The sequence below is a fragment of the Betta splendens genome, chromosome 2 (assembly GCF_900634795.4).
Source record: "Betta splendens chromosome 2, fBetSpl5.4, whole genome shotgun sequence".
Lineage (NCBI taxonomy): Eukaryota > Metazoa > Chordata > Actinopteri > Anabantiformes > Osphronemidae > Betta > Betta splendens.
In genome coordinates, this window is record NC_040882.2 from 10,556,884 (window position 1) to 10,581,365 (window position 24,482).

The 24,482-nt window shown below is 40.3% G+C and overlaps 2 protein-coding genes and 1 non-coding gene across 10 annotated transcripts in view; 2 read left to right on the plus strand and 1 right to left on the minus strand.

Moving 5' to 3' along the window:
- Window positions 1-38: 38 nt before the first annotated feature.
- Window positions 39-3,091, plus strand: nufip1 (nuclear FMR1 interacting protein 1). The gene is made up of 10 exons (XM_029143079.2): window positions 39-400; window positions 477-550; window positions 638-739; window positions 833-895; window positions 984-1,060; window positions 1,151-1,243; window positions 1,334-1,536; window positions 1,652-1,792; window positions 2,071-2,318; window positions 2,414-3,091. Exons 1-10 carry the CDS (start codon window positions 160-162, stop codon window positions 2,906-2,908), a joined length of 1,737 nt encoding a protein of 578 aa, XP_028998912.1. The 5' UTR covers window positions 39-159; the 3' UTR covers window positions 2,909-3,091.
- A 765-nt stretch (window positions 3,092-3,856) lies between these two features.
- Window positions 3,857-24,482, plus strand: part of LOC114844975 (cilia- and flagella-associated protein 47-like) — a 45,658-nt gene continuing 25,032 nt past the window's right edge. The window contains exons 1-43 of one of the 8 annotated variants that reach the window (XM_055504967.1): window positions 3,857-4,546; window positions 5,211-5,368; window positions 5,474-5,589; window positions 6,731-6,869; window positions 7,018-7,102; window positions 7,252-7,392; window positions 7,730-7,890; window positions 8,099-8,205; window positions 8,403-8,632; window positions 8,710-8,908; window positions 9,003-9,225; window positions 11,188-11,340; window positions 11,420-11,615; window positions 11,706-11,802; window positions 11,962-12,178; window positions 12,276-12,520; window positions 12,621-12,751; window positions 13,668-13,790; window positions 13,875-14,006; window positions 14,108-14,185; window positions 14,477-14,624; window positions 14,760-14,836; window positions 15,120-15,309; window positions 15,469-15,548; window positions 15,783-15,999; window positions 16,824-17,049; window positions 17,565-17,682; window positions 18,353-18,480; window positions 18,832-18,932; window positions 19,104-19,223; window positions 19,292-19,517; window positions 19,620-19,691; window positions 19,930-20,067; window positions 20,292-20,373; window positions 20,513-20,608; window positions 21,658-21,844; window positions 22,044-22,138; window positions 22,501-22,617; window positions 22,750-22,884; window positions 23,046-23,158; window positions 23,751-23,901; window positions 24,052-24,140; window positions 24,382-24,468. In XM_055504967.1, the coding sequence (XP_055360942.1) occupies window positions 4,403-4,546; window positions 5,211-5,368; window positions 5,474-5,589; window positions 6,731-6,869; window positions 7,018-7,102; window positions 7,252-7,392; window positions 7,730-7,890; window positions 8,099-8,205; window positions 8,403-8,632; window positions 8,710-8,908; window positions 9,003-9,225; window positions 11,188-11,340; window positions 11,420-11,615; window positions 11,706-11,802; window positions 11,962-12,178; window positions 12,276-12,520; window positions 12,621-12,751; window positions 13,668-13,790; window positions 13,875-14,006; window positions 14,108-14,185; window positions 14,477-14,624; window positions 14,760-14,836; window positions 15,120-15,309; window positions 15,469-15,548; window positions 15,783-15,999; window positions 16,824-17,049; window positions 17,565-17,682; window positions 18,353-18,480; window positions 18,832-18,932; window positions 19,104-19,223; window positions 19,292-19,517; window positions 19,620-19,691; window positions 19,930-20,067; window positions 20,292-20,373; window positions 20,513-20,608; window positions 21,658-21,844; window positions 22,044-22,138; window positions 22,501-22,617; window positions 22,750-22,884; window positions 23,046-23,158; window positions 23,751-23,901; window positions 24,052-24,140; window positions 24,382-24,468 (6,068 nt within the window). In that variant the 5' untranslated portion in view covers window positions 3,857-4,402. The remainder of the gene's footprint in view (window positions 4,547-5,210; window positions 5,369-5,473; window positions 5,590-6,730; window positions 6,870-7,017; window positions 7,103-7,251; window positions 7,393-7,729; window positions 7,891-8,098; window positions 8,206-8,402; window positions 8,633-8,709; window positions 8,909-9,002; window positions 9,226-11,187; window positions 11,341-11,419; window positions 11,616-11,705; window positions 11,803-11,961; window positions 12,179-12,275; window positions 12,521-12,620; window positions 12,752-13,667; window positions 13,791-13,874; window positions 14,007-14,107; window positions 14,186-14,476; window positions 14,625-14,759; window positions 14,837-15,119; window positions 15,310-15,468; window positions 15,549-15,782; window positions 16,000-16,823; window positions 17,050-17,564; window positions 17,683-18,352; window positions 18,481-18,831; window positions 18,933-19,103; window positions 19,224-19,291; window positions 19,518-19,619; window positions 19,692-19,929; window positions 20,068-20,291; window positions 20,374-20,512; window positions 20,609-21,657; window positions 21,845-22,043; window positions 22,139-22,500; window positions 22,618-22,749; window positions 22,885-23,045; window positions 23,159-23,750; window positions 23,902-24,051; window positions 24,141-24,381; window positions 24,469-24,482) is intronic. The other 7 variants (XM_055504956.1, XM_041068754.2, XM_055504964.1 and 4 more) reach the window with 7 other exon arrangements.
- On the minus strand, window positions 7,993-8,064 carry trnad-guc (transfer RNA aspartic acid (anticodon GUC)). The gene has a single exon. It is a non-coding gene; the product is annotated as a tRNA-Asp (tRNA).

Below are 24,482 nucleotides of genomic sequence, written 5' to 3' on the forward strand. Positions count from 1 at the left end.
CACTGGGTAAATTATTGTGTTTATGTGCTTCCTGCTTTTGCGGAAGTGACGTTCGCGTGATAGGGAAGAAAATAAGCACATGTGAGAGTTGCGTGTTGAGTATCACAGATGTGCTTCTAAATATTATCTCGCTTCGACGCTCATGTTACATAGAGCATTATGGATGAACAAGCGCACTATCCATCCCCGGACTTCAGCCGTCCTCCTCCGAACTCCATCCAGCTGTTCCAGCAGCCGCAGGCGCGCTCCAGCGGCTTCCATCCCAGCATGTGGAACTGGAGCGAGACGTCGTTAGAGTCCAGCTGGGGATACGGCGGCCAAGCGGGCTGGCATCACGGCGCACAGGCCGGGTTTGGTTACACGCCAGGTCATGTAAACTACGGACATCAACGTCCTTACGGTGATTATTTAGCCTATTAAATGGTTATTGTGTACGTGATGCACAGTTCAGCCAGTAACTGTAACGTTGCTCTCAGGTCAAAACTATGGTCATGAATGGCATCAAGGTGGAAGAGAAAATTATGGAGCCCCTGGCAACCACGGAAAGAAGGTCAGATCATCAAATATCATGCCATTTTTATCTTAGTTGTCATTCCAAACGAAGGATGTGGTTAACTGTGATATGAACCCATTACAGAAAAATAAGAAAGAACCAGAGTACTTACACTTCTGCGACACTTGCGATCGAGGTTTCAAAAACCAGGAGAAGTATGACGAGCATATGTCTCAACATGTAAAGGTAATTTGATAGATTATGTAAAATACTTTTTCTTAATTTCGTATTGTTTTCTGTAATAATAAATGTTCCTATATTCCTGACTGTGCTGTTTAGTGCTCTGTGCCCGACTGCACGTTTAACGCTCATGAAAAAATAGTAAACATACACTGGAAAAATGTAAGTGAATTATCTTACAGAGCATGATATATTTTACTTTAGGGCTTGGTGTGTTTATTTTCTATTATGCATGTTTTATTTACTACAGAACCATGCACCAGGAGCTAAAAGGATTAAACTGGACACGCCAGAGGAGATTGCAAAATGGAGAGAGGAGAGGCGCAAGTCAGTGTTTGAAAAAAGGCTCAACTTTTGCAGCTGTACTGATTTATCACTGAACTATAAACCAACGGTTGCCTTGATTCGTGTTTTCAGAAACTATCCAACACTTCAGAATATCCAAAAAAAGATTAAAATGATTGAGGTGCGACAGGAAACAGGAGGTGTTCTAGAGACAGCAGAGTTTGGGTAAATGCACAAAGACATGCAAACATGACATGTATGTAGATCTTTACCATAAATATTGATGCCATCTGAACAGTATTATTTCATTTACAGACGAATGAGAGGCAGAGGTCGTGGACGGGGCAGAGGTCGAGGTCGTGGTCGAGGTCGCGGTCACGGCTGGGGCAACAGAGATTCACAGCAACACCCACAAGGCTCCTGCTCTCTGGACAACAGTGCTAAAGAGAAACCACCACCCTTGACCCGGCCCTGCAAAAACGAAGATCCACTGGGAGCACTGGCCACTGGTGACCATGGTAAATGGGCTATATTTGGATTATGAACAGAATTTGGGGCACTTTTATGTTGTGGTTGGACACAGGACTTCTAGTAATATGAAAAGAACAACTGCTCTGACTTATGTGTTTCCAGAATCTGATGGGGAGAACACAGCAGCTGAGTCAAGAACTGATGTCGTGGTTGTGGCCCCAAAACTGATGAGCTCTGCCCTGGGCTCCCTGGTGGCGAACTACGGCTCCATGAGTGAGAGTGAAAGTGATGAAGCACCAGAAAGTGAGTATTGTTGTTGAACAAAACATAACTAAGCACCACAGTTTCAAGCTAAAAGTCAGATTATAACTAAATGGTTAATAATATTATTATGCAATCTATACCCAAGAAATGTATTTATTTGTTCTGACCAAAATGATCTGTTTAAGATTTGTTTATTGGGTTAAAACCTATTCATGCCAACATACCACACTTGTATCAGAACACAAAATTGATGATGACATATAACAGACACTTGAGCCTCAGTTCCATTCACATCCTGTGTTTCTCTTGTGTTCCAGGTATTACTATCCAGAAGGCTAAGGACCTTTTGCATGAAAATCAAGTTCTCCTAAAAACAGTGCCAGCAACAGAGGACAGAGGAACCTCAAGAACCACAGCAGCCTCTTCACAGAGACCAGAAATGAACAAGTTCCCTGAGCCTGACTCTTACACACCAAACAACAGAAGAGGAAGAGGAGGCAAAAGAGGAAGACGTGGTCGGCACCAAGACACACCACAGCAACGTCGTCCCACTTTACTGGAGATGGTGAGAAGACAACTGACATCAAACCATGTTTATTCATTGTTAAATACATATTTGCATTTGTATGTAAATGATTTCTTCCACTCTTTGTTTTTCAGTTGCTAGCCCCAGACATTCGCCACGAGAGGAATGTCCTCCTTCAGTGTGTGCGCTATGTTGTTCGCAACAACTTCTTTGCCCTGCAGAGCAAAACTCCACTTCAGAAAGTGATGAAGACTACAGCAGGTGAGGAGGAAGTCAGCGCCACATCCCAGTCTGTGTTTCCATCTGGTGGAGATACAAGTTTGGCACAGCGTGACACAAGAGTCCCGGAAGCACCCAAGAAGCAAGATGTAGAACTGAATACAGCTAATACCGTTAACCAGGACCTGGTACAAAACTGCCAGGACACTGTTTGCCCAGAACAATCCAGCGATGTGCCTGTGCACTTCGCAAGAAATTCTGACGAGGTTCCGGATAATTCCATCCAAAATCCAGAACATTCAACACAGAGAGACTGCAACAGCTGCGATCTGGCAATGGCGGATAAAGCCACACATGCCTTTAATATGTATGATGATGAAATTTGGGAGAGTCCTGATGGAGTTCTGTAAAATACAGAATAAAACTGAGCTATTTCAGATGTTATGCTACTATGCAGTTCATCGAAGCTTTTTTTGTCTTTTTTTTTGTCTGAGTTGTATCAGAACACAAATTACTCCTAATTATTATTTTTGTAACAGTAAAGACTGAAGGAAAATGATTTGTTTTTTGAATAAATTTTTCTTATTATTACATATTTGTGCATATTTAATAAGAATAGGAATGCCTATATTAGTCCCATGGCGAATTCCTGCAGAATGTCTCCTTCACACAGCGAGAGTGGATCAGTCTGGTACTGAAGCTGCTCTCCAGAGCAGACAGTGAGTCCTCCAGTAGGTGAGAGTCCTGGTCCATGATGGATGTCAGTTTAGCCAGGACCCTTCTCTCACCCACCTCCTGCTCCATGTCCAGAGTGCAGCCCAGCACAGAGCTGGACTTCTTGATGATCCTGTCCAGTCTCTTCCTGTCCCTCACTGTGACGCTGCTGCTCCAGCAGACCACACCGTACAGGATGGCTGATGCCACCACAGAGTCATAGAAGGTCTTCAGGAGTGGCCTCCTCACTCCAAAAGACTCCCCTCAGCAGGTAGAGTCTGCTCTGACTCTTCCTGTACGGTGCATCTGTGTCCAGTCCAAGTCCAGTCCAGTTTCTTGTGTACATGCAGTCAGCGTATAACAGTCCACTCTCTCAATGTTCATTCTGTGAATGTTCATTAGTGAGATGACATGGAACTTCCTTTCCAAAAATCAACCACCAACTCCATGGTTTTCCCCGCATGATCAGAAGGTGGTTCTGCTGACACTGGTCCACAAAGTCCTGAGTGAGTCCTTTGTTCTGTGCATTGTCGTCATCGTTGATCAGTCCAACCATCGCAGCGTCATCAGAGAACTTCTGTAAAACACAGCTGTCTGTCTTGTGTTTCAAGTCAGCAGCATAAGAGGGTGAAGAGTAAGACAGATATCTGACGTTCAAGTTGTGAATATTGCCTTTGAAGGGTCCTAATTTTGAAATTACAGTGTTGTATTGTATTAAAGTGTTCCTTATTTACCTTAAATAATTTAAAAACCTATTAAAACTTTTAGGACAGAAAGGAATATTACGGGAAGAAGTTATTAAATAGTTGTAATTGTATGTGACTTATAACAATTGCACTAAAACAAAATTACAAAAAAAACAATAATATAAAAATAAAAATATAATATTCCATCACTTGCTTTTGAGGGTAAATTGCCTTGCACTTGAGTCGACAAGGAGAAAAAAGGAAGCGTTGTGGCTACTAGCTCCGTCCATCTGGGCTGCCCGAGTTTGTAAATCGAACGCCACGGCACGAGTCGTCTCCTAGACACCACCTGAGCGCTTAAACTCTGTTTAGTGCGCAGCGTTTGTGGCAACGGTGAAGCTGAGTGTGCGTCGGCATGTGACCCGCAAATTTTGCGAAATACGAGCTAAAGTGCCAGTTAATGCGTCTGTAAGGCCAAGTAATTAGTAAGTACATAGTCACAGCATGGCAGAGAGCGCTATTCGTGTTGACCCGCAGTTTGTGGAGTTCAAGGACATAAAGGTCGGCCACGTCTATAAGACGACAGTCACTGTTACTAATATCGGAAAAACCCTCAAGAAAATAATTATTGAAAAGCCCAAGTTAAAGGTAAGGTAATAATTGCTATAAAGCCTAGTTAAAAACGGTACAATTAACGAACCTTTATCGAATGTACGTAAGCTAGCGGTAACGAAATGATGTTAGCTAGCCTTTGCTTGAACGACGGACATTTTGTGTTTTATTACCCAGTCCGAGAATATCAATGTTGACATTTATTTGAACAAATTCACGATAATGAAGCATTTGTTGACCTATTTATATTTTTTTTCTAAAATTTTCCAACTTTAAAATAGTCGCTGTTAACGGGGTGCGTTGACAGAATTACTAGGCCCGTGTGACGCACGTTGAACTTTTATCGAATGTACGTAAGCTAGCGGTAACGAAATGATGTTAGCTAGCCTTTGCTTGAACGACGGACATTTCGTGTTTTATTACCCAGTCCGAGAATATCAATGTTGACATTTGTTTGAACAAATACATGACATTGAAGCATTTGTTCACCTTTTTATATTTTTTTTCTAAAGTTTTCCAACTTTTAAAATAGTCGCTGTCAACGGGTGTGTTGACAGGATTCTTCGGCCCGTGTGACGCATGTTGAATAAGGCGCCGTTCCACGTGGCATGCGCTGACGTCTCCAAATGTGTGCAGGTTTACTAATTAGTTGTGTAATTTACTCATACTTTTTTGTCTCTTGTACTCGTTTATTATGCAGCTATTCAAGTTCAGGGCACATAGCCCAGCTAACGAGCTAGCTCCGGGCCTGTCTGTTAGCAACTTGCTCGAGTTCATCCCCGAGGAAGAGGAGGAGGTCAGATACTCTCTTCTGATTCACGTAGACGACTCGGAAACCATTAAAATCCCACTGCTGGGGTAAGCGGCTTGCACACACGTGGACACTCGAAGTTATATGTAATGCAGCATAATATAACTGTCCAGCAATAAACCGCTCTTAACTTAAGTAGTCTACTCCAATAGGCTTCCTAGGGCTTGTTTGTTCCAAGTGGACTCGGTTCTGGACTTTGGTTGCATTGTTGCCAGCAGTCAGGTAGTCACCAAACACCATGCTATAACCAATCAAGGAGCAGCACCAGGTAAGTTGGCCTGGTGATTCTTTAAATGACAAGTTAATATTAATTTAATAATACATCCATATGTCGGGCTGCAGCTATTGTTTTTTATCGATATACACTATATATACTTACATAAGTACATATGAGTTATTAGTAATGCTTTGATACCAGTAAGGCTGTAACTAATGGTTAGTTTTGGTAATTAGTTGTAATCTTTTTTCTGCAATGATTCAGATAAAATCTAAACCAATTATTATTAGATGTTTTGCTTATTACAACTGTATAATATCGTATCAGATACTTTTGTAAAAGTTTACTTTAAAAAAATGCTAAAGCCTAATATTGAGTTCAACTGCATGGAAGTTTTATAAGACTCAAAATCCAATTTGAAAATGTATTTTGATTGAAGTGGCAATTCAATACCCACTTTAATACCCCAGCGTGTTCACAGATCATTTGAATGAAGACACCCTAAACCACTACAGAACTAAATTCAATTGATTAGGTTTTTATTTCAACTTTTCATTATTGCAACTGGGTATTGACTTGCCACTTTTAATAATGTATTTTCATTTGCAAAATGCATTTTCAAATTAAATGACCAAATAGCATATTCATCTGCCAATTGCAAAATGCATTGCTAGTTGAATAAAGACTACAAAAAACAAAAAGTACACAAGCATTAGCTGAAAACCACAATAGAAACACCCCCCCTCACCTAAATCCCCACCCATTTAGTCTGAGGATAACATCATTGTCCCAGCACACTGCTCAGCTCTTAGCACAAAGTGACAGAGAAAGGTAAGTGCGTCTCGGCTAATCATCTGTCCAAATATCCAACCTCTCTGCTACTGTAAGTCAATGTCATATCTTGTTGTTTTGAATATGTAAAGATTCATTAATTTGCATCTAATCTGAACTCTAACTACCTTGTGTCAGGTTTAATCAGCTGTCTGAAAGATTATTATTACAGTAAAAAATTGTATTTTGTATATAAATATAAAATTTTAACATTGTTGACCGTAGAGTGTATTGTGAATTAACAAAGAAATATACATGCATTGCATAGTAGCAAAATTAAAACCTCAAGGTGTCTAAAATGTTAAGATTTTTTTTTCTATTCAAAAATCTTCTTCTAAACCTTTGCTTGTGTGTATTTAAGGCATGTTCCAAGTTCAGTACAAAGGAGACCCTACAGTTCAACTATCACCTCTCAATGGAATCGTTGCTGCTGGCGCCACCCAGTGGCTGAAAGTTGAACTGCACGCAGATATGCCCAGGCTGGTTGAGGAGAAGGCTCTGTAAGACAGACTTTATTATGCAGTCTAGAAAAGTATTTGAATTTGTTTGAACAAGGATGTCAACCATTTCTATAAACACACATACAAATATTTTTCTGTACAAAACTACGTTTTATTTCTGAACTTAAGTTATCTCTCTCTGTCCCAGGATAAACCTTCAGAATTGTTCTGCTGTATCTCTTAGTATCAGGGCTGAGGTGGTTGACCAGCACCTTGAAATCTTTGACACGCAGGTAATTTAGTAGTAAATGTTTTATTTACACTGTATGTAAGCGATACTATCTGAAATTGATATTGATGTCTTTCTGTCTAAACTGGATTTATGTTAAAGTTCTTAAACATAATGTATACATTTCTTTCTTTTTCTTGCTTTTTTGTACAGGGGGCTCAACTCTCCTGTCTGTGGTTTGGACCCGTGTACTTTGGTACATCTCGCATTAAGTATGTGATTCTTAGAAATAATGCACCTCGGGCCTCTGAGTGGGTGTCTGTGCTGCAGAATAATGCAGCTGGGACTGAAGTGGTGAGTGTTGAAAATCTGTACTCGAAAGTGTCCTGTCACAAAGTCTTATATTAGGGCAAATAACAATAATATTCCATGTTCAATCTAGATACTAAAATGGACTGTTGTATTGGCTGAGCACTTATTACAGTGTTGACTACATATGTATTAAACTAAATATGATCATGATCAGGGCAATGAAAATAATAATTTGTTAAGCTTTTATTATCAAAGCAGGATTGTGTCATGTGTTGTTACTTACTAACTTACTGTTAACTTTAATGATTTGCTCATGGACTAGGGCCAGGGATTTTTATATTTTACGTGGTACTAAATAGATTGTCACTTGTTTGTGCAGGGCATAGACCTACAAAAAAGCACAGATGCCCCCCTGCTGGAAGGAATGAAGAGGTGCAGCCCCACCACCCAGGACGTCTTGGTGTGTGTGCCTAATCAGGGTGAGCTGGGACCGTATGAAAACACCACAGTGGCAATACGCTTCAGCCCAGTCAACAGGAGGTAAGAAGATTGCTTGTGTGTGCACCCAAGAGTTACCAAGTAACCCAAATGTGCCAAAAAAGTGTTACATAAAGGCAAAAGGCGAAGAAAATAAAGAAATCACTCCCCGTCGGGGAATCGAACCCCGGTCTCCCGCGTGACAGGCGGGGATACTCACCACTATACTAACGAGGAGATGTGTTCTCCTCTGTCCCACTTCTGTATTTAGTGTAAATGAGAGGAAGAAACGCGAGCACCCAGCTCCCCGCCAAGATTACTGTGTTTTTCTGCAGTTTGAGTCATTGCAGAGCAGACATGGCTTCACTCGCCCGACTGGTACTAACACACAACATACATTGTTTTACAGCCATACATGCATCAGTGTTTTAATTATTATCTTGTAACTTTATTACCTTAACAGTAATCATTTGTTTTGAGTCATAAAAATGTTTATAAACAAGTATATTGATAATAAATGTGGACATTTATAAGTCATTTATGGCTTTGTTATTAAAGGTTTTTTTTGTCTATAGCAAACAGCAGTGTGGAGCTGGCTGTGACGGGCTCTGGGCTGCCTGTGTCTCTGGTACCTAGTCCCTCTCGAAAATTTGATTTCCTTACCTGTGTGATGGGGCAAAGTGTAGATGCGCTATGTGTGCTGCAGAATCTCTGCCCCCAACTTCCTGTTAATTTCAAGTTCCGCAAGTTAGCTCATTTTACCACCAAGCCCTCCGCAGGCATCATACGCCCCGGGCAGAGCCAGGTAGAGGTCTTGATAGATTCAGTTATATATTTGTAAAATAAATGTTAAGACAATTCTTTTATCTGCTTTTTCCCAAGGATATAGTTTTATCCTTTAAGGCACGGCAGCAAGGAAGCTTCCAGATGTCCATGATTTTAGATGTTTTAGGCCATGTGGTGCATGAGAGCAGTGACAACTTGGATGTTACTGAAATTCGCAGCTTTCACACTATCACTCTTCAAGTTTCTGCTGTTTGCCACAGTGAGACTAAACAACCTGTACCAAATCTTAATTCTGGTAATTATTTTTTAAGTTCGATTTTGGTTGCGACGGGTTAAAATACTGATGTTGAAACATGTACTTGTCCTAACTCTGCCTGACTTTTTCACAGGTATCACTCCAGCTATTTCAAATCCATCTGGACTATGGCCTTATGTTCCGTGCAGCAGCTTGGCTCGTTGTTGTGGGATGGTGCATGCTGCCATACTTTGCGCCAACAAAACACAACTCCACGCACATCACAGGGAGAAGGGTCAAGACATGGAGGAGTTCCTCGCTTTTCCAAATGATCGAGCATCTAGCATCAGGCCGCCCTCTTCACCGACACAGTACAGGTAAAGGTTACAGAAACGGTCCAGTGTTCCAGCTCTTGTTCTGCTCTTGGTAACAGTAGTCTGTATTTATTCAATCACCAGTATTTAAATGTAACTTAAAGTTAAGTAAAAGGACAGAGCCTTCACTTTGATGGCTCTGTCTGCTGGAGCCCTCGGGGAACTGGCGATCTCCCAAAGTTGCTCATACCTAGCCACATACAAATACATTCAGTGTCAGGGAGTGCGTGATGCAGGACCCACATGCATAGCCGATGACAGAATTAACCAGAGTGTCAGTTTATTAATGAACAGTTTCTCAAAAACGGCATACAAAACTCAGTGTCAGGCAAGCTATGGCCATTCACAGGAGATCAGACTACAGGCAACGGTACCGACAGGTAGTAGGCAAAGACAGGTGAGTACGAAAACGAGACTTACTTGGACCGGAACAGGAGAAAAAACGCTGGACTGGGGTGATTACGCGCTACGATCTAGCAGAGAACTGAGGTGCAAACTGGGAACTAAATACGCTGAGATAATTACTAAACAGAAACAGCTGACGGGGCACGTGATCATAAAAGTAAAGTGAGAACTGAAAACTGGGGCCTGGGGTTGAGGCCAGTTGTGGTGGAAGCGGCTCGGGAGGTGCTTCGGTCCCTGCCTGGGGCCACATGGGCGGCAGGCGGAGACCTACCCCCCCCATGAATGAGATCAAGCGAATGGTGTGGGTGTGAGGATGTATACGAGAGTGCCTGGGTTCACGTATGATTGACTAGTTCTTTGTGAGAGGGTTTGTGGTAGTGCGCGTTAATGTACGTGTGGGTGTGCGTCTGTGTGAGTGTGTATGCATGTGGTGCAGTTGGAGTGTGGGGGGGTCCCGTTTTCGACCCGGGGTACTTGGACCCGCTGCCTGGGTGGTCTCCTCTGCTGACCCCCACCAATTGCTGGCTGCTGCGGGCCCGATGTGGTGCCAGGGGATTTGATGGGGCCGATGGGGTAGGCCCGCTCCGCTCGTGTGGGGGTGGTGCACTGGGGGTGGGCCCCACTCTGGGCGCAGGGGCATCACCTGGTGAGCTCCCTACGAACCGTGGGTCCTGAGTCTCCATTCTCTCAGGCCGACCCTACCACTGGGTGGGGGGAATGTTTGCCCCTGGTTCTCATGGGGCAGACAGCGTTGACCCACGGTGGCCCACTCTGACCTCGGGTGCTGTCTCTGTGGCTGCTGCAGCTCTGCCTGGGGGGCTCTGTGTGGGCGGCTAGGGTCGCAACACCTGCCCTCCTGGAACTGAAGGTGTGTGGGCTCCCTGGCTGCTAGGATTCTTTCCTTTGCTCGTTGGATGGGCGTAGTGGCCGAGCCCCTCACATCACCCTGGCTTCCACAAGTGGCATTGTTTAAGCACCAACGTCTGTCTCACCCTTTGGGTGAACAATGTTAAGCTACAGCTTTACTAACCTTGTAGTGGGACACTCAACACCTTAGCTGATAAACAGGCTTTCTAAACACAACTGTAAGTATTACTGATACTTATCACTACCAAGATCAATAATGTGTAAATATGGAAATTGTGATGTTGTATTTCATGGCTATTATAAAGTAATATGAGATTATGTATAATAATGCAAATGTGTATGTATATGGTATATGTATATGTTTGTATGAATATGTGCAGATACCTTAACACTATTATTGGTATTAGTATTAATCTCAAAGGTAAACCACAATACAGCAGTTGTTTAGTTATGATGTGTCAGCCTAAGGTACATCCCCACTTATTTATTTTGCACTGATTGTTTGCTTAACTGATATGCTTGATTTGACAGCTGGTGAAATATTCCTCTTGTAAAAGCAAAACTGTCTATCACAATACGGCATTCAGCCTAATACATGCTGCTTGTTGAACTGCTGGACAGAATAAACAAACAAAAGACGCTGTCACAATTCCTTATGTGTTCCTGCAAAATTCCTGTCTTTATTCTCCTCAGGACAATATTTACTGGTCTACCTCGCTATTGCTATGTGGACACCAACTATGCTTTCACTGAGGAGGAGGAAGAACAGAGGCAACAGCACCGCCAAAAATACAGAAACTTCATTGACTCCCTTAGGCAAACACGACTTTCAAGGATCAAGGAGAAGTAGGCTTTCACTTTGCAGTGCATTTCAATTTTTCAAATGGCGACTTTAATTTGTAATTTTGTAATTTTTGGAACCTAGGAAGCAAAAACAAGTGGAGGAGGACGACATTGGCATTATTCCTTCTCAGGGGCTTGTTCCCCCAGAGCTTTCTATCTGTGATATAGCTAATAATAAGGACACAGAAGCGAAATCACAGTACCAGTATTGTTCCACTGGAAATAAATATGGTTGTTCTCAAGGCACGATGTCTGCCACTCAGCAGATTGCCAGTCAAGTGAGATCAGAAGATGAAAACCCAAAAATTAACTGAATAAACTTGAGTGCAAAAAAACAATGGAAATCTTTCTTTCTGGATTTTTTGCAGGTTTCAGATGAGATAAACGCAGTTCCCACAAGCGACCGGGAGGTGGCAGACTGCAGTAGGACATTGACTGCACAAGAGCTGTTCAAAGTCTGCATAGGTTAGAATTCTCAGTTTTAATAACAAATTGTGTACAACCATTAAATAAAAATAATTTTGAGCAGCTTCCAGTCTTTACAGTGATTATAAGTTCGACATGTTGTTGAATTTACTTTAGTAGTGGAATTGTTTAATATTAAAAAGTGTCCTTTCACCTCAGGTCCTCTGTTAGTGGACTTTGGCAAAGTGTGCGTGCAGTCGACATGTGTTCAGACGCTGGAGCTAATCAACCATCTGTCAGCCTATGTCTGGGTACAGCTGGAGGTGGACTGTCCTGAATTACAAGGCTCATCGCCCCTCTCACATGTCCTGCCACCCTGCTCCCGCAACACCCTACCTCTGACATTCCAGAGCAACAAGTCAGGTCATTTCTACAGGTCAGTGAGGATGCACAATGGTTATATTGTTACTGTTACTGACTGCAAATAACTTACTGCAGTTCAGGTGTAATCCACTTATATTTCTGTCCTGTAGACCTGTGTCTTACTCTATAAACAAGCAGCATCCTGGCCAAATACTGGTCCAGGCCCAAGTTGTCTCCTTGGCTCTGGAACTGTCCACCACCCACCTGGTACTCAGTCCCACTCCTATACTGCTTGCTCGTTCAGAATACAGAACCTCGGTTACCCTTAGAAACCAGCTCAACCATGCTGCAGAGTTCACATGGAGACCAGTGGTCACTGAAAGGGGCATCATGTTCTCGATTCGACCAGCTTCAGGTGCAAGAGCATCCTGGTTTAAGTGTTCATGTGGTTCTTTGATGTTTGTCCTTACTGTTATGTAGCATTTTCAGTGATAGATACAATGTGTGTATATCAGGTACAGTGGAGCCATATAGAGAGCTGGACTGTGAGGTGGTGTGGCATCCCTCCTTCTCCTCACCTGCAGAAGGAGACTTTGACCTCTGTGTCCATGAGGGCAACACAGAACGACTACACTGCATTGCTAAGGTTCTATAATACAATCAACTCTAGTTTCTTCTGTTGTTATTTATGTGAATCCATTGTTACTGGTGGACAAGTAGTTTAAGAATGACTATAAATATTACAATTACACTAAGAAAATAGTCATTGCTTACGTTTATCCTGTTAAATAGGTGTCAAAACAAAAAAGTTGAAAGCATTAAACAAAGGGAACAGCAAAAGATAGATTTAAAAATATAGTGTCATGAATTGCAGGGGTGATGGACCCAAACACACAGCTTTCAGACAGGGATTGGGTAAAATGAGTCACGGTTCCAATGTCAAAACACTAGGCAGAAGGGTTGTCAGACAGGCAGGGGTTCAACCGGGAAATCCAAAACTCCAGCAAAGGTACAGTCAAAACAAGCACAAGACAAAACCATAAACTTACTGGGACATTGGAAAGCTGAACAAATAGGTAATGTGGACAACAATCACCTAGACAACAATCTAGGTGAGTGGTGGTGCTTAATTAGCAGATCAAATGACTAGTGGAAAACAGTTGGGGAATCATGTGACTAGAAGTGAAGCTGGCAGGAACAGAAACATGCAGGAAGAAAACAGGAACTTAACAAAATAAATTGATATAGAAATGAATCCATGACATATAGCCTAAATAACTGATCTGTAGACTGTATATTTCTAACAATGCTCACCAATTTCTGCTCTGATGTCGGTGCACCAGCACAATGTTCAGCAGCCAAGTTTTGTTTTAAAATTAGGTTTCTAATGTCACTGAGTCATAACATCAATAAATGATTAAAGTAGAGATGTACAACACAGGTTGATTGTGGTAATTATGTACAGTACTCAATTCCTAAAAAGTTGGGACAAAGTGTTTTGGCTTGTAGAAACAACAACAAAAAAATGTATCGCTATCCTTTTTACGCTTTTTGTTTTTCAGATTGGATACACTAGTATTGAGCTGACAGAGAAACTAATCAAATTTGAATCAGTTCCTCTAAACAGGACTTCAATCAGAACTGCAATCTTACACAACAGTGGACAGAAACATGCCTATTACCAGGTGCTACATTTGTTTGTATAAATGGTTTTTGATACATCTGCAAAAAACAAGCAAGATAACTATGTTTCTGTGTCTGTGAGGTAGGTACTTGACGTGTGCCCTCTGCCAGGCATGGTGGTGAGTCCATCTGAGGGCGTAGTACCAAGTGGAGGCCAGACTTCCTTAATAGTCCGCTACATACCTGAGTCTGTCATTAAGTTTGACACCAGAGTCAAGGTAAAGATTGAAAACTTTGAATTTTGTTTGAATTTCAAGTTTTGTTTAGGACAGAAAGAAAGTGAGGGTTTATTAACAATATGCATGTGTATATATTACAGATAGCCTTGAGAAACATGAAGTCAATTGAACTTAGAATGTGTGGATCAGTGGAGCGTCCACGTGTAGACATCAGTCTGGTAAGTTTCAGAAAAAGCAGAAAAAAGTTATGGCTAAAAATATCCTTTTTGGTTTGTTTGTTGTTGTCAGTTTTTTAAATCACAAAATTACTACTTTCATGTAAATGTTTCTTAATCATTAATTGTCTTAATTTTGTTGGATTAGGTTCATACCAATTGTATCCAATTGTAATGAATTCTACCAATTTCACCTGTTCTGAATCTAATGTTGTTTACATGTGTGCTAAATTACCTCATTCATTAATTTAAATTGCTTTAAATTGTTTTGATGTCTTTTTTCCCAACTTTAAGTCCCATTTTCAGTTTTATGGGGTATTTGCTGGTTCTCAGAGGGTGATACCTTTCACTCTTACCAACCGCTCACCTTCTGAAGCCCAGATTACCTTCAACATGTCTGACTATCCAGATTTCTGTTTCCAGTTTCCTAGGAACTCAGCAAGTATGCATTCTCTCACACCCACTTTTATTGCTGTGAGCAATATAAGTTAGTCAAAGGAAATGTTTATTCATATGGGAAACAGTTCTGTGAAATTCTGTTAGAGAAAGAGTAATTGTGTGTTTTTGTTTCTTGCAGCGGAGCCAGGTGTGACCAATGTAGAAATGCAGGGCTACCAAACGGTGACCTGCTCTCTTATATTCTCCCCCACCCAGGTGAGAATCTGATCAAATCTTTTCCTTGAATTTTTAAAAAGACTTTTTTTATGATTGCAACAAGTAGCTTACAGTAGTAGAAATTCTGTTTTTAAATATTTTTTAAAATAATAAAAGGTTAATTTAGCTTTACAGTAACAAAGATAAAACTATAGAAGTGATGTTTTCTGGACAAATTGAGGACAAAGTGTTTGAAACATGGCCATCAAACCCACGTTTTATTACTGTGTAATTCATTCGCTGTTGAAGCTATGCAAGAGATGCTGTATATATCTACCTGCAGGAAGCTACTTATGACTTTGACGTGCCTATGATGGTCAATGGGTTAAGGTGGTCCACTTGTCAGTCTCCTTCGCCCTCTATGTCCTCCTCATCCACCTCATCCCAGGTGTCACGGGGCAACACAAAGCAATCGGTCAAACATCTTTTTCACTCCATGGCAGCACAGCAGTCACTACGCATACAGGCCACAGGTCATTAATCATACTGAACTGGAGTTGTGCTTCTGTTAAATACTAATTCTTTATTTTATGTTGAGGTTTTGTTTTGCAAGTATGTGTACAGAACTCTATTATATATGGTTCTGAATTAATGCATAAAAGTGTACTGTGTATTTTTTTTTTATGTTTCAGCACTGTGTGCTCCAGTGGAACTATCCCCTTCTAGCCTACAGTTCGATGTGGAATCTTCACAGTCTAACATTTACACTAAGGTATCATCAAAATACCTGAAACTTAATATATTCAATCCCTGCTTTTCTGTATTATTATTATTTTTTTTTGATTTGATGATTTTCTTTCTCCTTGTGGAACCATTGTCCTTGTGGAACCATGTTTTGGTATTGCGAACCTTCTTCGCAATACAATATATTGATTTACCAATGTTTTAAATCATTAAAATCCATCTCAGTCTTTTTATTTAACTTTTATTCTGTTTTTCTCAACAGACACTGGAGTTGAAAGCAGTGTTTAAGGAGAGTATATACTTGTATGGTGTCATTAGTAAGTATGTACACTGGTGGTTTGACTGCAGTGTACTAGCAACACAAATACAAGACAGTGGAGAGGAGGATCTGTGTACTGTGTCTCCATCATCTGGCAGTCTGAGACCCGACCAGTCCATCTCCTTGACTGTCAGCATCAGGCCCGAATCTGTGAGAACTGGTAAGTAACACCAGCAATTAAGTGCAAATAAACTTATGATATCTTTACCCATGAAAGATTTTGAAAGAAGAATTAAGCATTTACTCATGCACTTAGTATAAATATATATATTAAGTTAAAACAGCAGAGTCTGGGATTAAACGCTATATATATCATGAACAACAAATGCTAAGCTAATTTCTAGCTAAATAAACATTACAGATATCATCACATGAAGTCCATAATACTGGCGAACCAATTCCATTATTTGTTATCCCTACGTCCTGAGAAAATACCCAATCACTCTGTTACTTTTTTGCCCTCACACAGAGCTTGTCTGAAGTTTTATTTGTTCGCGATTTGGTCATTTTTATTGCACTGAGGCCATAAAACGCAAGCCGAGATTCTTACTTACAGGCAGTCCAATATCCCGGGATCGTGTTTTAAGGCCAAGTGCATAACTTCTAATGAGTAAAACGACATCTCAATGACCCCAGTCAATAGCTGTGCATTGTTACTGACTACAAATACCTATCTGCAAATTGACAGATTCAAATACAAATAGACTTTGTGGCTGAAGAGATGAATTCATTTGATTGTAGCTAGTCCAGAAATTAGTTTGGGGGTTGAAAAGACAACTTATTCCTTCTGGTTTCACATTTTTGTTAATGTGTATATATATCTTGAATTTAGCTTACACACTGTTGCTTCCAGTGTTGATTTCAGCTTGCAACACCATTATACTCATGATCAAATTAGGCTTCCATATACCTTTTGATCAGCAGCAGGTCATTCACCATCACCACATCCTGATAACTTATTTCTCTCTATATTTTCTCTTCTAGTTGCTGCCAGATTGACACGAATATCGTTGCCTCTGTACCTAGGATCTGTTACTGGGGGGAGAATGGAGGAAGAAGAAAGACATCAACCCTACAGAGAGCTTTCAATTTCTATTAACCTCCAGCTTCCCAGTATCACCATTAACCCCCATCAAATTCTTTTTACTCCAGTACCTCTGGAAATCAATGCAACATGCACACTTACAATGACAGCTGTAGGATATTCAAGGTTAGTAAAGAGACATTTTTCCTTGCATAGTTGTGAGTTACTGATAGATTACATGTTCTTTTCCCTTACATATCACAACTAAGTGTTTGACCTTACCTCTCTTACTTGCTCTTCCCATTTTCCTGTTTATTCAGGGAACAGATCTAGTCACCTATTAACCAGGAACCAGAAAATCTATTCACCTTTAATACCTCCAAAGCATTCATTTAAAAAGCCACTGGCGTGTGTTCAAGAGTAACTGATAGGTCACTTAGTAGCTGTATTTAGCCTTCGTTTTCATTTGCATGATACAAATGCTAATAATGACTTTAATGTGCCTTTGGTATCAGTCTCATCTCAAGGTCCTGGTATCAGTTTTTCTGAAGCTTTTTCACATGTTTTAGTTTCTTTTTAACAACCCTTAAAAGGACAAGCAGATATGATATGAGTATTATAGATGTATTATATTTCAAGTGTAGCTAGGTGTTCTGTACATTTGAGTAAGATATTTCCTGTCTCTTTTTTAATATCTGTAGTGGAACTACAGTGAAAGCTGAAGTGGAAGAGGTGGAGCTGGAGGATGGGACAAAAATACAGCCTGTTTCTGTCAACTTTGCAGAGGGCAATTTCATCCCTGCCCAAACCCAAGACCAGGTAAATCTCTTAAAGTCAAAGTTAGAGTAATAACATACAACAGTAGTGCATAACATTTTGGAGGTTTGTTATTACCTTTTTGCACAGCAATTACTTCAGTAATCTCTAGTGGGGAGAGCGTACCATAATTTCTCGACTATACAGCGCGCCCATTAGATTTGAATTTAATTTATTTTTTCATATATAGGCTGCACCTGTCTATAAGGATTTTGGCGAACGAGCCATTTATTTAAGGCATAAACGGTAAGCAAGTCAATCACATATTAGTGCATCCTTAAAAGAAAGCTGTACCTTAACACCGGTAGCAAGAACTCAACACTACCATATAAAAATGACTAAGGGCGCATGCAACATGTAGGCCTTTCAGTTGGATGTACCCTGTGTTAATATCTCTGCTGTCTTCAGCTGCATGAAGTGGTAAAAATCCAGAAATTAGCTGCATCGTCGTTTAAGCCACAGGTTTCAAAGATCGGGATGAAAGTACCGGTTTATAGTCCAGAAATTATGGTACTAACTAACTACTCTAGCTACAGTCAAAAAATCTAAAATGTGTATGTGTATGTATGCATTTTCTTCTAGTATTTATAATTGTACTAGCCTGTTTTCGTTGTTCGACAAATCAACTTTTTTGTGAAATAGCCCCACTTTTATGTTTTGTCTCCAAACCTAGAAACATCCAGTAGGTGTCTACAGTCAGGAAGACAGAGTTACGCCTCTTATGTGCAGTGTGTCTTTCTGCTCAAACATTCCTCTGTCCTTCTGTACAACAATCAACTTCACGGATCACATCCACAACAAGTAAAGTGCTGTTGTGTAATTTTAAATCTTAAATATCTTTATTTACCTGCTGAATTTTAATGGTCTCTTTAATCATTGTCCAAAACTATGAAGTCCTTCTTTTTAATTTGTCTATTGAAACAAAGGATTGAAGTTTAAAGCTTGGTCTAATTCATAAAGCTTTATTTTTTTGTGCAATATAAATGAATCATGTTAGTGGAACAGGCCCAGTAAAACATGATGTAAAACAAATGATGTATTGTTTTCCACCAAGTAAAGTTGTGTTAAAACCCGACAGATCTTTGTGTTAATAAATACATGTAAAGTTGGACAAATTCACAAATAAGTAGTTTACTGTCTTGCTCTATCCAGGTTTAAGGTCAAGTTGTATGCTACTGCTGAAAACTGCCTTCTGACAGCCTGGCCTTACTTGGCCCTTCACCGCACTGGACAACAGATAGTTCTCAAGACAGGTAATGTATAACACACAAAACCACACATCAAGTCACCAGTATTCTAAGAATAATACAGTAAGCTATTGCTATTGGTTTTGCCTGGTCAACCACATCCTAATGCACTCTCAAACTTCAAAAGTTTAAGTATGAATTGTTGACATATAACAATAATGTTTGACTGTCATTAAGGAGCCACAACTGTGGAGGCGTTCCTTCAACCCTATCACACACCAAGTTCTGCTTCTGGCCTGGCATCATCTTCCTCATCATTTGATCACAGCAGTTCAACAAACAAGAACTCATCCTCAGGTCAGTGTTTTAGGGGGAGGTGATACAGGGTTTCCATACGTCTCCCATTGCTAATGTGTCCATATCAGACTCCTATCCGGAAAGTGACAGTGTGAGCAGACAGACCTGCAGGAATGAAGAGATCGCTCCTAAAAGAGTCACCCCAACCTGTCACAACCTCCCAGTATTCCCTGATGACAACTCAGACGAAGGACTCTATCATCAGAATGTTCTACTGGCTGTGGAGAAGTGGTTTAGCCTCTTTGGCTGGCCAAGCGGCCCTCATCCTATACGCATACCACATACGCTCAGAAGGTATATTTCTAAATATTTATTGTTAGAAAACATTGCTTTGTGGTGTGGTAATCTATACTTTGTGAATTAAATCTAATGTTAACTAATTCAACCTCCCATCAGAGTTGTGTCAAAAGCACAAAAGAATTATTCCAGTGGTCGGACTTATCGTGTCAGTCAAAGTAAGGATTCCAGGTGAGTATGTGTGTGAGGAATCTTTAGCATACACACTTTTGAAGCTAAGCATATTATGTATTATTAAATGAGTAATCCATATATTTGAAAGAGCATTATGCTTGCAATGTACTGTTGAAAATATGTCAAAAGTACTATATGATAGCTGAACTGAAGCTGTAGTGTAGTTTTAGTTACATAACTCATTAATTATGTTTTAAATGCAGTGGACATAAATACTTAATATTTTTGTGTTTAGGTCTGTAGTGGACATGCTTCATCACCTGACTGGTACACAGATTCCTGGTATTCCTTCCTGTCAGGCATTTTCCAGTGGTATAGACCAGCGTACTAACCAGCTGTTACAACAAAATGAAGCTCTGCTTGCTTTTCTGAGGTAAACACACCTCTACATATATAAACTTATGCCTCAAGTCACTTTTTGTATGTTCAGCACTGGTATTTATAAAAGTCACTGTATTGTTTATTTTATTTGATTTGTGCGTATGTACAAATTGGCAATTTACTCCCACTGCCACTTTAACAAACTGATAAAGCCAGCAGTTTACCACAAGCTTCTAACAGATCTTATTTTTTCTGTATGTTTAATACTGTGTTCAGGGTGCAGGGAGCATATTTATCTCACATCAGACCAGAGTACCTGCTTGACGTTGAGGAGTTCAAACACTGGTGCTCTCTGCAGGTATGAATACAAACCTAACAAGTCAATCCTAAACTGCATTCATACATAGCTTACTATTACTGATTAAGGGAGCAGGTTTCTGTTAACAATGAGTAACATGTCACATTTACAACTGATGATTTGTGTGTTTTTGTCTCAGTCAAATGAGGAAGACCATGGTCTTGTCTACAGAAGTGCTGAATATGAATCACTAAGCAAGAGATGTTGGACTGATTTGCTGCTACAAATTTACAAGGTTAAAACATTTACTTCCTGCTGTTTCTGTCTTCTAGAGCTGTACATTGTGTATTTTGTACATGTACAGTTCTTTAAATTAATTCATTCTTAAGGTGCAAGGTGATCTTGCCATGTACTATAGGTCATTTTTTTTGTCTGGAATTTAAACAGCACTGCAGTCAATAGAGAACGCGCCTACAATCTTTCTCTATCAAACTTTTGACTTTCTCTTTTTGTATGAGTCACTGTCTCCCTTCTAGGCACTGGTGGAGAAAAAAATAAATGGTATTTATTGATGGGCAAATAAAGATTCAAGTAAATTTTGACTGATAGCATTTCGAAATGTTTAAATCAATGAAAACATTTGGACAATTAATGGTTGCCTGAGGACATACAGTATTATAGCTGGGATATAACTTGAAAATGTCCTAGATTGTCTGGAAGTGAACAAGCTGAAGTTTTCTGGGGGTTTTTTGGCTTCCAACCTCTAGTTTCAAGCAAGTAGTTTGATGTAGCAACTTGGTGTAGGTGATGGCATTTAGCAGGATATAGCAGAATATGTGCAGGGTCTAAGTAGGATATAGGTTGATAGTACAAACATCATATTTAAAGAAAGCTATGACGCTACCATGGCAGTAAACATCAAACTTATATATAACTAACTAGTGCATGTATTAAAGTTTCTTCAATGCAAGTGTTTTCCCATACCAGCAACATCCTTGCAGTCAAACTGGTTGATGAACCTGTACCCTTCTTGTCGACTTAAATCAGACTTTTTACCTCCTGCTATTTCACAAAGTATGTTCGTGCTACTGCCTTCCGCATTTAGCCACACACCGATCAATATTCCCCTCTATCTCCTTACAGGGTCACCAAGCAGCTAAACGGAAGCAGCCTTCTGTCCAATATTTCAAGAAATTTTAATTTCTTCTTTATCCATATACTATGTTCTAAATATTATTAATACTATATTAATATTAATTATTCCCTTTCCAAATTTACTAACAGAAACAAGCAAGTGTCTTTTCATCAAAACATAGTTCTGATGATTCCTCTGCACATGCCTAGGTGTTGGTGCTGCGTCCTGTGTCCGAGAACAGTCTTCAGAATACCGTTTTGAACCAGACAGAAGCAGCTAAAATCCTTGTCGACTCACAGCCACTGGCCAGTAACATCTACTCTGCCTCAGAGCTCCAGTTGCTCTCATGGCTCAACATGCACTACCAGAGAATGAGGGAAACAATTTGGGCTCCAGGTAAGAGTCAGTAGGTTCACACACAATATGCATTTGTCTAACACCCAGACTAACTTCCAGGCACTACTTCATTTTTACCAAGAATATCAAAAAGAATGCTGTAGGCCTTTTGTTGTTTTAAAATTGGCTGCTAGTATATGTCGTAAACAACATTTTACACTTAATGCTCGAGGTGATTTTGCTTGTTGATGGTTCACAGGTGTCCCATCAGCACGCTGGATAGTGAATTTTGATCTGGACTTGACAGATGGTCTGGTGCTTGGTGCTTTAGTTGCTGCCTTCTGCCCCTATCTGGTGAGTGTGTGTGTGTGTGCGTGCGTGCGTGCGTGCGTGTGTGATCCACTAATGACCCTCTTTAGTATGTGTGTGAGTCGATGAGGGATGGTGGTTAATGCCTGTGAGTGGCACTGTGATAGATGTGATAAGGATGCAATTAGGCCTGAACATAATTAGAGCAACCCCTTATCATACCAATCACCATTTTTTTTCTACGCGTGTGTGCACAGTGTAGCTCATCCTTTCTACTTAGTAGTGTTACAAGTCACATCTCTAAAACATTCCATGATTTACAGATCACTGTATAAACACAGTCTAACTAAACTCTGGAGCAGAAACTTTATATCTTTAACTTACCTTACCCACTGTTTTTTATTCAGATCTACAGCCACTTTCAAAGGATGTACATCACAACCAGCAGCCAGGAGCAGATCCTTCACAACAACATTATAGTGATCCAGGCCTTAACTGCTCTTTCTCTTAACATAGATGTACAGGTGAATACCAGACTAAATGTTATAGCTCCAGTTACTTGCAAAGACACTGTATGATTGTGATTATGTCAGAGTTGATAATATTTTCTGTTGTCACTGTTTTTTTCCCCTCTGCCTGGGTTTTTGTGTGTTCAGCCCACAGACTTGTCAGATCCTAATCCAGTGCAAATGTTAATGCTTTGTGCTCACTTGTATGAGAGACTACCTCAGTATCTGCCACAGCACACCATCACTCTTTCAGGAAGTCTGCACAGCACTTTTACCAAGCAGGTAAAGCACATCTAAAGACATTCACATCAACCTCATTATCAACGATGCCTTTGTACAGTAATGCCATATTAAAAATTCTCACTGCTAACAAGACATTTCCTGACCTGAAGGTGTAATGCTTAAAACTATTTTACATGCCTTTGCATGTGTTGGACCTACAGGTGCGTCTAAAAAATCCATCCTCTAAGCCTGTCAAATACAAAGCCCTTCTTTTAGGAAGAGAGGCCCATCTCTTCTCCCTTCCTGATGGATCTGCTGTCACCATTCCTCCAAAGTATGTTTGATAGTTAAAAAATGTAAATGTGCTAAGCAATCATTTATCGGCAGGTCTAATTGTGGCCGAGCTTTCTTCATTCTGAAACTGTCTTCATGATGGACTTTTAAATAGTGAAGTACATCCAATTTTCTACTACAATGTGCAATGTAATATTCAGTTTAAGATGTTTATGCTACCTAGAGATGAACTTGTCAACACCTGGTGATAGAAGGGTCAAAAGAAACATAATTCTTATATTGTAAAATCAAAATAGAATTGTTTCTGGTATGGGTATGGTAAATTAGACTGGTATGGTAGTACTGAATACTGGTGTTCAGTTATAATTAATGTCTGTTCACTTAAATGGTCACGATACATGCAGTATGTAATGAAGCATCGACTGTATGCATGTTTTTGAAGCTAAGTAACAATTTGCAATTTTATAATTACAACACGGTTGCATTCCTTTGTAGACTACAAAACAAAATAGTTCATAGAAATGGTTCTGTGGATGCTGCTCATTGCTGTTCAAGCATCTGTGACTCCAAAATAAATTGTAAAGGACAAGAAAAATCTAAGAGAATGAATAAGCATAGATTTTTTTTTACAGGGGAAAGACTGAGTTCAACGTCCAGTATAGCTGCTCCTTCTTGTATCCCAAGGAGGCAGTACTGCTACTCACTTCCACATCTGCTTTTGGTCTGCATAGCAGTGCTCTTGCCTTCAAACTAAAGACCCATGTCAGTCACATCACTCCCAATGTGAGTATCTGCTAAACAGCTGAAATCACTGACATACATTGTCACACATTGCAATGGAGTGTCTTTCAAAAAGCTTCTTGTGCTAGGATGTAGCTGTAGACTGATACAACCTCAGTGACTTACTGTCTGATTTATATTTGGTCTTTTTAGAACACTGTTAATTGCGAGTCACCGTGCTACCAACTGAGAGTTGTCCACCTACCAATAACTAATCCTTTCAGTGAGGAAGCTAAGTTCAAGTAGGTGTCTGTGTCAGCCCACAGAATCTTTGACTAAGACCATATCAATCCTCCCTAAGCACATAATTATAACCACATAATTGCAACATCACTGATTCCACTCTAGCTTTAGGCTTTTGTTGCATGTCAGCTGAACTGAAACGTCATGTGTCCCCATCGTGTGTGTGTGTGTGTGTGTGTGTGTGTGTGTGTGTGTGTGTGTGTGTGTGTGTGTGTGTGTGTGTGTGTGTGTGTGTGTTAGGGTGGTGCTGGTAGAATCTCCCTTTAATCCACTAGGACCTGAAAAGAAAAAAGACAGCCTTGTTCAGCAAGCTTCATCCAAAGCCAAGTAACTCTAAACAC